At 44.7% G+C, this 13,406-nt stretch overlaps 1 protein-coding gene across 4 annotated transcripts in view; it reads left to right on the plus strand.

Moving 5' to 3' along the window:
* GRIK4 (glutamate ionotropic receptor kainate type subunit 4) overlaps window positions 1–13,406 on the plus strand; it is a 470,359-nt gene that overhangs the window by 315,035 nt on the left and 141,918 nt on the right. For all 4 annotated transcript variants that reach the window (XM_081843083.1, XM_081843085.1, XM_081843086.1 and 1 more), the window contains exons 5-6: window positions 520–685; window positions 12,990–13,168. In XM_081843083.1, the coding sequence (XP_081699209.1) occupies window positions 520–685; window positions 12,990–13,168 (345 nt within the window). The remainder of the gene's footprint in view (window positions 1–519; window positions 686–12,989; window positions 13,169–13,406) is intronic.

Here is a 13,406-nt window from a genome sequence, read left to right on the forward strand (position 1 = left end):
CACCCTCCACCCCAGGTGCCAGCAAACCACGCTATGCTACTGGTCAGTAATGCTTCTGAACCCCAGTTGCGGGAAGCCACAGGAGGGGAGAGTGTTCTTGGGTCCTGTTTGTGGATGTCCCACAGGCATTTGGCTGCCCACTGTGGGAATAGGTTACTAGCCATTGGCAGCATCTTTTATGTTCTTATTATTTGGGACCCTTGCACTTTATTACCATTTAATTTTCCTTTTGGAAAATGCATTCACCACTTGGAGGAGAGTTTTTCAGAAAGGAGCAGTTTATCTACATTTTATCACCACTGTCACCACCTCTGTATCTTAAAAGCAAATCCAGTGGATGCTTTTGTCCAATGTAACAGGCTCTTCTGATGCTGTTATAGCTAGCTGTTAAGTGTAAGAAAAAGGCGGCCGGGGAGGTGGCAGGATGAGGCCTCATTCACCCCAATGCACCAGCCTTCACCATTGTGCGTATTTCCCGAATGATTTATATACACATTTTCCTTTCTCTCCTCCTTTCAGGTTCCCCATTTCAAGGTTGCCCCCGAGGAATTCCTCAAGCTCCAGTTCCAGAGATTCACGACTTTGAACCTCCATCCCAGCAACACTGACATCAGCGTGGCTGTTGCTGGGATCCTGAATTTCTTTAACTGCACCACTGCCTGCCTCATCTGTGCCAAAGCTGAATGTAAGTTGCTTTGGAACTTTGGCCCACAGAGCCAAGCGTCCACCCTGTGGCGTTCCAATTTGTAGAAATCGTCAAGACAGCGATGGTTGAGACCGGAGACAGAAAATCTCACAAACCCCTCATCCCATGCCTGGCAGCAAAAAACGCAATTGATTAAACAACTAATCGTTTGCTCTTCTTTTGTAACTCCCAGAATCAGTGACCCGAGGAAGCCGCTTCACTCTACCTAAAGATAGGGCCGGCACACACTTTTGTGGCAAGGGCAGGTGGTGGGAGAAAAGGGAAGCAAAGCCATGTCATGGAAGCTAAATGAAATCTTTAGTCTCAAAGTCTCTGAAAATCTTTAAATGAAGCAAAGTACCAGACTTTGTATGATGAAAGACAAGCTGTGAAGCTTTGTGTATTCAGCAAATACGATGCTCAACACTGAACAATGATTCCGGATATTGACTACTGTTTCGTAGAATTCTTCGTCAGCGTGGTGGGAAGATATAGAATTGCTTCATAAACTGAAAATGAAGGTCATCGTCTAAAAATTTTATTTTCAGTTTATGAAAAAAAATTATTTTCAGTTTATGAAGCAATTCTATATCTTCCCACCATGCTGACGAAGAATTCTACAAAGCAGTACTCAATATCCGGAATCACTGTTCAGTGTTGGACATCATATTTGCTGAATACACAAAGCCTCACAGCTTGTCTTTCATCGTGCAAAGTCTGGTACCTCGCTTCATTTAAAGATTTTCAGAGACTTTAAAGATTTCATATTGTACTTGCTATGGTTTGAAGGAATTCTATAAAATGATTGTCTATTGCATATGTACATGGTCATCGTGTTGCCTGGATATTGCTGACGTTCTCTTTGCAACACAGGGGTTTGTTTGGTTAAATATCATGGAAGCTGGCTTTTAGTCAAGGGAATTCTTATTGTGAACAAACCTACACTGAATTGATTCTCGTAATTTCAGAGCACATACATTTTGATGCAGAATTCAGATTTCGTTGCCTTTCATTTTGTCTCTTATGCAAAGTATATAGGGCTCTTCACACCATAACAAATGTGAAACAACAGAGCTTCACTTCCCACTCCCTTCCACTTACCACCCAATGTCTGCGACCTTCTGAAAATGAATAATAGTGAACGTGCATGTCTTCCTCCATGTGTTTGCCTGATACATTCAGGGCCCCTCTAGACTAGTGTACTATAGTGAGTGCATTCTGAAAATATGGCCACATTCACACACTATATCTAAAGCCTTATGATACCACTTTAAGCAGTCATGACTTCCCCCAAATCATTATGGGACCTGTAGTTCATTTAGGGGGCTACAGGTTGTTGACAGCCTCCCTCATACTCCTCCCAGGGCTACAATTCCCATAGTTTCCTGTAGAGAGGGATTGCTAGTTAAACTGCTCTGGGAATTATAGCTATGGGAGAGAAATAGGGGTGTCCTAACAATTCTCAGCAGCCTTAACAAACTACGCTTCCCATTTCTTGGGGGGTAAGTCATGTCTGCTTATAGAACTTTAAATGTATGGTGTGAATGTGGCCATATTCTTGACCCAACAATAGTGCATTACTGGCAAATTTATTGTTCTTAAGTTGCTTCTGGGATTCTTCCCCAATGCTACCACACTACTGCTGTCTGGAGGGGCTACGGTGTGACAAAATAAACCAGAACATGTGTGGTATATAAAAAAAAAATACAGGATTTCAGCAGGAAGCTGCAGGATATTCACTGAGAGGAGATGAAGTAGTGCCATTGCCCCAAAACTTTTGCAGGCACAGATGGCATTGAAAATGGAATGAATTTATGCACACTCTGCAGGTTGATCGCTGTGTGAATAAATTTATTCTCTGTGTACATGCACTTATGTGCTAACCCACAGGTGCTGCACACTGGAAGGGTGTAGAATGCAAGCGGTGTACACAGATGCCTGCCACTGTTCTGTCCCTGGTTAATTTGATCCTTCATTTAACAGGATCAAAAAAGCTCAGGAACCAAATCGCTTTTACAATAGCACGGCACCCAGCCGTCCATTGAGTCAGGTTCGATTGCTTTAATCAGGTGCAATTGGATGAACTGACTGGGGTGCAGTGGTGTGGAAGAGGGAAATGACCCTTTAAGGATAAAACTGTGGTGCTGCCCTGCAAGCCTTGATCGTGGGCAGCAGCCTTGGGGATCCCCCATCTTCTAAGGCACAAGGGAGAAAGAGCTGCAGATCAGCTTCCTTTTTTTCTTTCCAAATCTTTCTTTCTCTGGAGGAGTGGAAATTCAGCACTGAATGAAGATGCCTCTGTATACAATGAGAACTCAGCTGAGACAGGGACGGACTCCATTCTCCCCCCCCCCCTTCTCTAATGTGGGCAAGATGGAGTTGATGATTTATGGCTGCTTGTCAACCTTAAGGGGGGAAAATAGGAGGGAGTTTTGTGGGTTAATGGCAGAGTGGCAAAATTAAGCTGTGTTGCGCTAGCCAGGGAAACAAGGGCAATCCTTCAAGGCTGAGATTCTGTGGGATTCCAGGAGGAGATGGGGCAGGGGAGGGTCACGAGCAGGCCTCCAACTCAGATGTTGCCTTCACTGTTTCCCTCCTCACAGGGAGAAATGAGCCGTGATTTCCCACGTCTGTTTAAAAATGGTTTCTCGCTGATCCTAGGGGATATAAAGCCTGCTTTAAAGTTCCCCGTCTTCGCTTTTTCCCATGGTGGTGCAGGGGAGTGCAGAGTCCTAAAACTTCTTTGCAATCTCTCAGGAGACCCATGAGAATCCCAGGAGTCAATTGACAGAAGATATGCTCAACGACATAAAATATGCTGTGCACACAAGACAGTCCAGCAGGGTTCAGTCTCCAACAGGGCTGGGTGGGAGAGTCTTCCTGAGATTAAGGAGAGCTACTGCCAGTCAGAGTAGATCATGCTGGTCTTGATCATAGCTGTCAACGTTTCCCTTTTTTTAAGGGAAATTCCCTTATTCTAAATAGGATTCCTCGCAAGAAAAGGGAAAAGTTAACAGCTATGGTCTTGATGGGAGAATGGTCTGATATAACACAACGCAGCTTCAGATATTCAGATGATGCCTGCTTTCCCCCCAGCACATTTCTGGAAACCCTATGGGCTAGGAACATGACTTGGTTTGTTAAAGAAAGTCAAGAATCTCGGGGTGCCAGTTTCCAAGTCAGCACTGTGCAATTGTAGGTTTTTGGGATAGCCCAAAGTGTTACCACTGCACATTCTCCAAGCCATAGGAGCCGACTCCTAGGGGCCAATGTCCCTTCAGCCACCCCCAATAAAAATTTGAAGGGGTTGCCCCCCAAAAAGCTAATTTGCATTGCCATTCAAGTGCCACAATTTGTGATTGATTATGTGGGGTGGGGCTTACCTGGCCCCCACCAATATTCAAGTTAGCACCCCTGCTCCAAGCCTTATGCCCAGGTCTGCCTCTGTGTTGTGGGAGCACAGATAATTTTGCCTGAGCATCCCAGCTTTGATTTGCATTTTTAAAAAACATCACGTCACTGCCCCATATTGATTGTGAAGTTAGGCTTACAAACAAGTGGGCCATGCATCTGTTCAAATCTCAGAAACCAGAGGGATGAATGAATAAATTTACCAGCGGCTGGGGCCTGAGCTTGAGTGCCCTACATAACGCTGCCCCATGAGAAAATCTGCATAATGTATACTGGTTGTAGAATTTAGCTTTTTCTGAGTGCGTAATTTGGGGGTTTGAGTGGAAGCAGAGGGTGATACCTAGCCCAATTCTTTGCCCAAGAGGCCTTCTTTCCCATCAGATAACTAAACAGACTGCCGTTCGCAGCAGAGGAATGACTCTAATGCAGCCCACGTCTGATTCTGCCTCTCCCTTCCTTGGTGGTCCTCGTTTATGTACTTCAAAGTTTCAGGGAGGTTCCTACAAGACCCGGCTCATGTTCAGCCTGTAAAACAGGCCCTTGAAAGAGCATCCTTCTGTTGGCGACAAGTGCTTCAGAGCCTCGTGTTAGCGGAACAGAAGGAAATCTCTTTGGATAGGAAGAGGCCCCCCTCTTTCCTTGTACAGACTAGGAGCCCTGAAGGATACAGCTGTCAGAGAAGACAGTAGTCTGGGGTGAAGGAGTTGGAGTTAGGAGAGGAGGGCCCAGAATATAATATTATAAAATCATGCATGATTTGGCAGTTCCCTCACTGCGAGAAGTGAGGTGACAGGGAACCAGGCAGAGGGCCTTCTCCATAGTCGCACCCGCCCTGTGGAATACCCTCCCGTTAGATGTCAAGGAAATAAACCACTGTCTGGCTTTTAGAAGACATCTGAAGACAGCCCTGTATAGGGAAGTTTTTAATGTGTGCTGTTTTACCCACTCAGAAGGGAGGCATATAAATATTAATAATCTGGGGTTTTCTGGATGCACCCCAACATAAAGAGATTTAGGAACTAGATACCACTCAAACTAAGCATGCTCTGTCCTTATTTCTTGCATTTCATTTTCTTGCATTTGTAACCCACCTTTCCTCCTAGGAGCTTTTAAGTCAGTATACATGGCTTTCCCCCCACACCCCATTTTATCCGTACAACAGCATTGTGAGGTATGTTAGGCTGAAGTAGAAGAGTCATAGAATTGTAGGGTTGGGTGGAACCATTAGCATCATCTAGCCCCACCCCTTGCAATGCAGGAATATGCAGCTGTCCCATATGGGGATCAAACCTGCAACCTTCCTGTTACCAGCACCACGCTCTAACCAACTGAGGCTGCACATACACCATACACTGAAAGCAGAATTCTCCCCCTTCCCCAAGAAAAAGAGAACCGTGGGAACTGTAGTTTTTAAAGGGTCCTGTGAGGGATAAACTACAGTTCCCAGGATTATTGCGGGGTGGAGAGGAGGTGTGGATTAGTTTAACCTCCAGTTTGCTAGTAAAACTGAATTACTGTGTTGTGAAATGATGCATGTCTTAAAAAGGTGTCGCCAACATGAAACGTTTGGAAAGCTCTGCTCTAGATACTTCACCCAGGTGTGATTAGAAGGAAGCAAGGAAGGGCAAGTGGGCAGGTCCTTTAGCAGAAAGGCAGAGATTCAAAGGGGCAGAGCCAGATGAATGTGGTCCAAGATAGACTGGTGATCAGAGCAGGCAGATGAGGAAGGAGGGAGGGAGAAGAGAAGAGAAGAGAAGAGAAGAGAAGAGAAGAGAAGAGAAGAGAAGAGAAGAGAAGAGAAGAGAAGAGGAGAGGAGAGGAGAGGAGAGGAGGGGAGGGGAGAGGAGGGGAGAGAAGGGGAGAGGAGAGAAGGGGAGAGGAGGGAAGGGGAGAGGAGGGAAGGGGAGAGGAGAGGAGAATCTGTTCAGCAGCTCTCCAAGAAGTATGAGATGCTCAGACTAAGGAGCAAAGCCTGGAGTCATAGTTATATATCACCAACCACACCTCTGCTGCTTGGATTGGTCATGTTGTATGGATGCTTGATTATCGTCTTCCAAAGCAACTACTCTATTCCAAACTTAAAAAATGGGAAGTGTAATGCTGGTGGTCAAGAAAAGAGGTTCAAAGACTCTCTCAAGGCAAATCTTTTTTTAAAATGTAGTATGAACACTGACAACTGGGAAACACTGGCCTGCAAGTGCTCCAATTGGAGAACAGCCTTTACCAAAGGTGTCATGGGTTTTGAAGACGCTCAAACTCAGGACGAAAAAGAGAAACATGCCAAGAGGAAGTCATGTTTGGCAAACCCTCACCATGATCAACTCCCACCCGGAAACCTATGTCCCCACTGTGGAAGGACGTGTGGATCCAGAATTGGCCTCCACAGTCACTTACGGACTCAATTTTAAAACTGTGTTTATGGAAGACAATCTTACTTGGCTACGAGTGATCGCCAAAGAAGAAGGAGCTTTGATTGGCTGTGCTGATGAGCCACAGTACCTTTCTTGGTCATCACCTGGATGGAGCTACAGTACAGGAGACATCAGGTCAAGCACTCTCCCTTGGCCTGGTGGCAGCTCTGGTGATGCAGCGAGTTAGGCGACGGGGACCTTAAATAAAAAGCACTTGGGAAATAAAAAGCACTTGGGATGAGGCACATGGTGTTTGAATAGTCCTTAGTGAAAGGGCAGGAATGGCATATGCTTCAGTCATCCAGGGCTTAACACTTCGTTTCCCACAAGGCAGCTGCCTGGTGCAGCCCCCTCCCCTTCTAGATCTCCTTCTAAGTATCCTGATCCTTCCCAGGCTTCAGATCCTGGAGCATGCTTTCCTCCAGCCCCTATTCTTTGGCTTTGCCCCCTTACTCTTCCGCTGGCAGATCCCTGGAAGTTGGCCCCTGTCCCACAGCAATTAGCAGCTACCAGGCCAGGCCATATTCTGCTGGTCAAGACAGTAAAATAAATGGAGAAAGAGGCAAAGATTTATGTTTATTGGGGCAGGTGGGAGGTCTCGCCTCCTAAGAGGCAGCGATTCCCTCTGGTGTTTTCCAGTTTTATGTCTAATTTCAATTCCCCTCCAATAAAATTAGATCCTGCTCCTTAATTTTACAGCCCTGCATTTATGAGACTGGTTGGAAAACACTGCCTGCCTAATTCAATGGCTGAATGGAACTGCAATTTATGTTGAGCTTTCATTGCTCCTCTCTTGATTAGTTGTGCCCCTGCATGCACACACAGAGACAGACAGACAGACAGACAGACAGACAGACAGACGCGCATGCGTGCGCACACACACACACTTATTTTATTCCTACTCTATCCAAGTGCAGCTATAAAATAACAGTGCGATGTTATGCTTGCCTCATTTGCCCGCACAGTCATTGAATATTAGTGGCTGAGGCAGCTGTCCTTGGTTTTGTATATAAAGGATCTGTGATGTCATAATGTCGCTGTAATTCTGCAATGGTTGGACTTCACCTGCAAAGGCACACACACCCCATGGTCTCCTGAGACAGACAGATGCCAACAACTGCGTACCATTATGCATTATTTGTGGACTGAACAAATACCAATTCCATTTTCTGGATTGATTTCCATTCTGGCCAGGAGATGAATAAAGAAACACCAGCAAGTTCCTTTTCCATTGGAATTCTCTGAGAACCATGGTCGAGCTATCTAGCAGTTCAGGTTTAGCAAAGTTTTTCAACGAAACATGCTTTTTTTGGCTGTTGGCAGAATTCTAATAAGACCCTAGAATCAGAAATTCAAATGTAGAATTGATCGTTGAACATATGGATCTAAGGTTTTGTGCGGTCTCCTTCTTACTGCTTAGATCACTACTATCTAAACACACTAATGCAAAAGAGGTGTTCACCTGCTGACCTGCAAAAAGGCTTACATTGATCTAGCAAGCTCATCTCTTGGAAAACACTCTCTCTCTCTCTCTCTCTCTCTCTCTCTATATATATATATAGCCAAAAGAAGGTAGGGAATGAGCTTTAACATTGACTTCCCTCCCTTTCAGAATGGAGAAGAAAGACTCCTCAATTGCTTGTGAATGTAAATTTCATTCTGTTTACAATGGAAGTCACGTTTTCTTTTTTAAAAAATCAAGAGGTGCTTTTTTAATATGAGCAAAAAGGAGTCATTTAGAGCTTGTGTGTGTGCACACATGCACTAAGCTCAAGTTAGTAAAATGCTTCAAATACTTAATGTCTCTAGCGGAAGGAATCACAAAAGATTACTGGTTGCATGATTCCTCCCTAAAATAAACATCATTTCCCAGCAAAGGCCAGAGGGGAGAAATGTGAGCCGTGGGTGGCTTTAAACCTACACAATTGTGAAACAGGGATAAGCACTGTTTTGACAGCTTAAGTGATGCCTAAGTGACAAGGAGGCCTCCTGCATAGTACTAAATCCCACCTTTAGTAAAAGAAATTCTGCTCCTTCGCTATTGCTGTAGGATTAATCTTCAAATGAATTCCTATCTCAGTAAAGGGTGAAAAGAAGAAAATAGGGCAGAGGCAATGTGAAGGGATTTGCATAGGCAAATAGGTAGCCCAAGGAAGAAGGAAAAACCTTCTTCCATCTAGTAGTGGTTCCTCATTGCTTTAATGCAGGCATAGGCAAACTCAGCCCTCCAGATGTTTTGGTACTACAACTCCCATCACCCCCTGACCACTGGTCCTGTTAGCTAGGGATGATGATGTTAGCTAGGAAGATAGGAGCTTCCTGCAGCCAATCAGAAGCTGCACCTTGTTTTCCTAACATTTTGGAAGTCGAACGGACTTCCAGAATGGATTCCGTTCGACTTCTGAGGTACCACTGTGGTTTACAACAGAAGCATAGATTTACCACGAATTTTATCAGTCCTCAAGCTTTTTACAGCCAGTGCTAATGCTTTACAATAATGTAGCTATGCTCTTCCTCCATGCTCAGAGGCAGCAATGCTTCTGAAGACCAGTTGTGAGAAGCCACAGGAGTGGAGAGAGCTCTTGAGCTTGGGTCCTGCTTGATGGTTTCCCACAGGCATCTGGGTGGCCACTGAGATAGCAGGATGCTGGCCTGTTCCTGCAGGCTCTTCCTAGGTTCTTATGATGCTAGATTGGATGGGCTGTTCTTACATTCTTAACTATGAATGGAGGAATAGGCTCTTTGGTCATGGACAGACTGCTGTCTGGTTAGGTTTGAATTACCCTATTTTCCCATGTATTAGACAACCTTTTTTCTGAATTTTTTCTGATACATTGAGGGTCGTCTTATACACAGGTTAATATGCTAAGTAAGCAACGGCTGGTACTGCGGCGGTAGCAGGGAAATGTCAGAGAGGAAGCTGCTTATCTGCTCTTCCAGGCTTTGCTTTTGCTTAGTCGTTTAGTCATGTCCGACTCTTCGTGACCCCATGGACCAGAGTACACCAGGCACTTCTGTCTTCCACTGCCTCCCGCAGTTTGGTCAAACTCATGCTGGTAGCTTCAAGAACACTGTCCAACCATCTCGTCCTCTGTCGTCCCTTTCTCCTTGTGCCCTCCATCTTTCCCAACATCAGGGTCTTTTCCAGGGAGTCTTCTCTTCTCATGAGGTGGCCAAAGTATTGGAGCCTCAGCTTCAGGATCTGTCCTTCCAGTGAGCACTCAGGGCTGATTTCCTTCAGAATGGATAGGTTTGATCTTCTTGCAGTCCATGGGACTCTCAAGAGTCTCCTCCAGCACCATAATTCAAAAGCATCAATTCTTCGGCGATCAGCCTTCTTTATGGTTCGGCTTCGGAAGAGTATTTGGTGAGTGCCAGTATGCGGTGTATTACAGCACCAGTTCCGTCAGCCAGAGCGGGGGATCGTCGAAAAGCTGCTCAACGGCTCAGTGAACTTACAAAAGAAGCTCAACAACTGTTGAGGGCTCCCAAAAATAGGGGTCGTCTTATACATGGGGTCATGTTATACACAGAAAAATGTGGCACATGCTTTCTTGGACTTCTGCAGAGATGGAGAATGCAAGTTTCATACCCTTTGAGACTTATGTATCCAGTTTAATGCACAGATAAGCAGGGGTTTAATGCACAGATAAGCTGGTGTTGGTGCCAAGGCTCTGGCCTCTCCTTGGCAGGGCTGGCCCAAGACACTTTGGCAACTGAGATGAACCACAAAATGGTGCTTCCTTCCCTGCTCCTTGGAATTGAGAGATGACCTGGGCCATCAATACTATCACTTGCAAACATCCACAGTCATCCAGAGGAGCGCTAGTTGTCCCCCATGTTTCAGAAGCTCCACTGGCTTCAAACTAGAAGTCGGGCAATTAGTGTCGCTGGTCCCATGCTATGGAACATCCTTCTAGCAGAGGTTAGGCAGGCAGCCTCAGGACTAACTTTCAGAACACCTTGAACACCTTTTTATGCCAACATACCTATTTAGTTCTCTGAGGTTGGCATCCATCCATCTCAATAGGATATAATGGAAGAGGTGAAGTCAAACTGTTGGAGTTACAACACCTGCTGTGGTTGTAGAGACCGATACAGGGGAGACATGTTTTGTTGCAGCTGGGCAGATGAAGGCGTGCAGCTGTGCTGATGCAGGTGTGCTCTTTAAATTTTATTAAATTGAGCCAGTTATTTTTATTGTTACAGAGGAACTGAGGGAAGGCAGGGCCTTCCCAAAGCTCCAGGACATTATTTCATGGCTGAAAGCTTTACATCTATTGATTAACAGCATGAATCATGAATCCATTTATTACTGCATAAAATTCTGGATTTCTTAATCAGGTTCCATCTGATTTTAATTCCGGTTCTGCCTGGTGAAAAGTACCACAGTAGGAGGGAGGTGGAAGAAGGAGGAGGTTCAGCAAGAAGATTGTCCAAACATGAGCTCGTTTGTCTGGGTTATTCATTTGAGAGTAACTATTATCTTCATTAAATATCCTCAAAATGTCACCTGCAGCAAGTTATTGCAATTGTTACTTTAATCATTTAAAAGTGAGGCAGTTAATCAACGAAAAACATTGCTTTCAGAAGCAATTGATTCAAGGGGAACAGTATTATAGATGCCAGTCTTTGATTGTTATGGACGTAAAGACTGCACACACAGTTTTACATGGATTTTGAGTGTTGGGGGCATAAATGTTGCTTTAATCAGTGTGTTTTATTGTATTTATTTTTACTACACAAATTCACACAGGTAGATAATAGTACCTCACATACACATGCAATATTTCTGTCAGGCAAGGTACCTTAAATTACACAGGCAGAGCAGTGCTAGTACAGTTGAGGCAGGTGGCTCAGACTACCATTATAACAGTCAAATGCTCTATTCATTATAAAAATGAAATGATTTGTCATAACTGGATTAATTTCAGAACAGAAAACCTAGCTGCTAAGTGCTAGAAGCTGACAGAACCCTCAGAAAAGTCAAAGAAAAGTGTTGGTTTCCAAATTTGCTGAAATCTCCTTCTTCTCTAGTCCAGCCCCTGCAATGCAGGAATAGGCAGCTGTCCCACACAGGGAATCGAACTTGCAGCCTTGGCGTTATCAGCACCATGTTCTAACCAACTGAGCTATCCAGACAATGGCTACCTAGTGGCATGACACACCACTTCCCCTGAAAAACAACCCAAAAATACACTCATAAAGTACTCAGGAGCAACCAACAAGGAAAGTAAAGGGGAAATGCCAATTGGAGACTAGCTAATAATAATAATAATAATAATAATAATAATAATAATAATAATAATAATAATATATTTATACCCCGCCACTCTGGGTGGCTTCCAACAGGAGATTAAAAATACATTAAAACATCAGTCATTAAAAGCTTCCCTAAACAGGGCTGCCTTCAGATGTCTTCTAAAAGTCTGGTAGTCTGGTAGTTGTTGTTCTCTTTGACATCTGGTAGGAGGGCATTCCACAGGGCGGGGGCCACTACCGAGAAGGCCCTCTGCCTGGTTCCCTGTAACCTCACTTCTCGCAGTGAGGGAACCGCCAGAAGACCCTCGGCACTGGACCTCAGTGTCCGGGCAGAACGATGGGGGTGGAGATGTTCCTTCAGGTATACTGGACCGAGGCCATTTAGGGCTTTAAAGGTCAGGCACTAACACTTTGAATTTTGCTTGGACACGTACTGGGAGCCAATGTCTTTCCAGACCGGTGTTATGTGGTCTCGGCGGCCGCTCCCAGTCACCAGTCTAGCTGCTGCATTCTGGATTAGTTGTAGTTTCCGGGTCACCTTCAAAGTGCATCTGAGACATGGAAGGATGTCTCAGAGATGGGAAGGTTGCAGGCAGGGAGGAATGGCAAGTGAGACAATGATGAGCCCAGATGAAGTTGTGCAGTGATGCTTCAACATTTGCAGGGAAATGAGGGGGTTTTAGAAGTTGGAAATGTGGCAGGAGAGGATTAGAACATTTTATTTATTCATTTAGCTAAATGTATATACCATTTGATTATAAAAAAGAGAAAGCCTTGCAGTAGTTTACAAAAAGAATGCAACAGAAAAATTATCAGTTAAGAACAACCATTTAAAGCATTCAAAAAATAATCAAGATCATTGCTAAAAACCGGCTTAGCATTCTACATGTCTAGGTAGGCTTGTCTAAAAACAAAAATGTTTTTAGCAGGAGCCAAAAAGATTTCAGTGAAGGTTCAAGCCTGATGTCAATAGACACGGAGATCCAAAGTTTGGGTGTTGCGACCCTAAAATATCAGTTTCTTATAACAGCGGAATGAGTGTTATGTGGCACTAGGAGCAATGCCAGTTCCATAAATCAAAGTGAGCAAGTGGGTATATATAGGGAAAGGTGATCTCGCAGGTAAACTGGTCCCGAGATGTTAAGGGCTTTATGTATTATTGGTAACACCTTAAACTTGGCCCAGTAGAAAATGGTATTTTCCATTTCTCTCACCTGCAGGCCTTCTAAACCTAGAGAAGCTGCTCCGTCAGTTCCTGATCTCTAAGGAAACTCTCTCGATCCGGATGCTGGACGACAGCCGGGACCCCACACCATTGCTAAAGGAGATCAGGGACGACAAGACGGCCACCATCATTGTACACGCCAATGCTTCCATGTCCCACATCATCCTTCAGAAGGTAAGAGGCAGGCGACTATTCATCAGCTGAGCTTGCCGAGGTTGGGATGGGAGCACCAGGTTAACACGTTGATCCCAGGCTTACTCAATGAAACAGACTGGCAAGTAGGTTCAGGGTTGACAAAACATGCAATTATATTACAGAAATCACTTCCACGAGGTGGGGTGATGACTACCAGCTTTGATAATCTAAAAAAAAAAAGGTTTAGACAAATTAATGAAGGACAGGCCTGTCACTC

The sequence above is a fragment of the Podarcis erhardii genome, assembly GCF_964252035.2.
Source record: "Podarcis erhardii genome assembly, chromosome: 16".
NCBI lineage: Eukaryota > Metazoa > Chordata > Lepidosauria > Squamata > Lacertidae > Podarcis > Podarcis erhardii.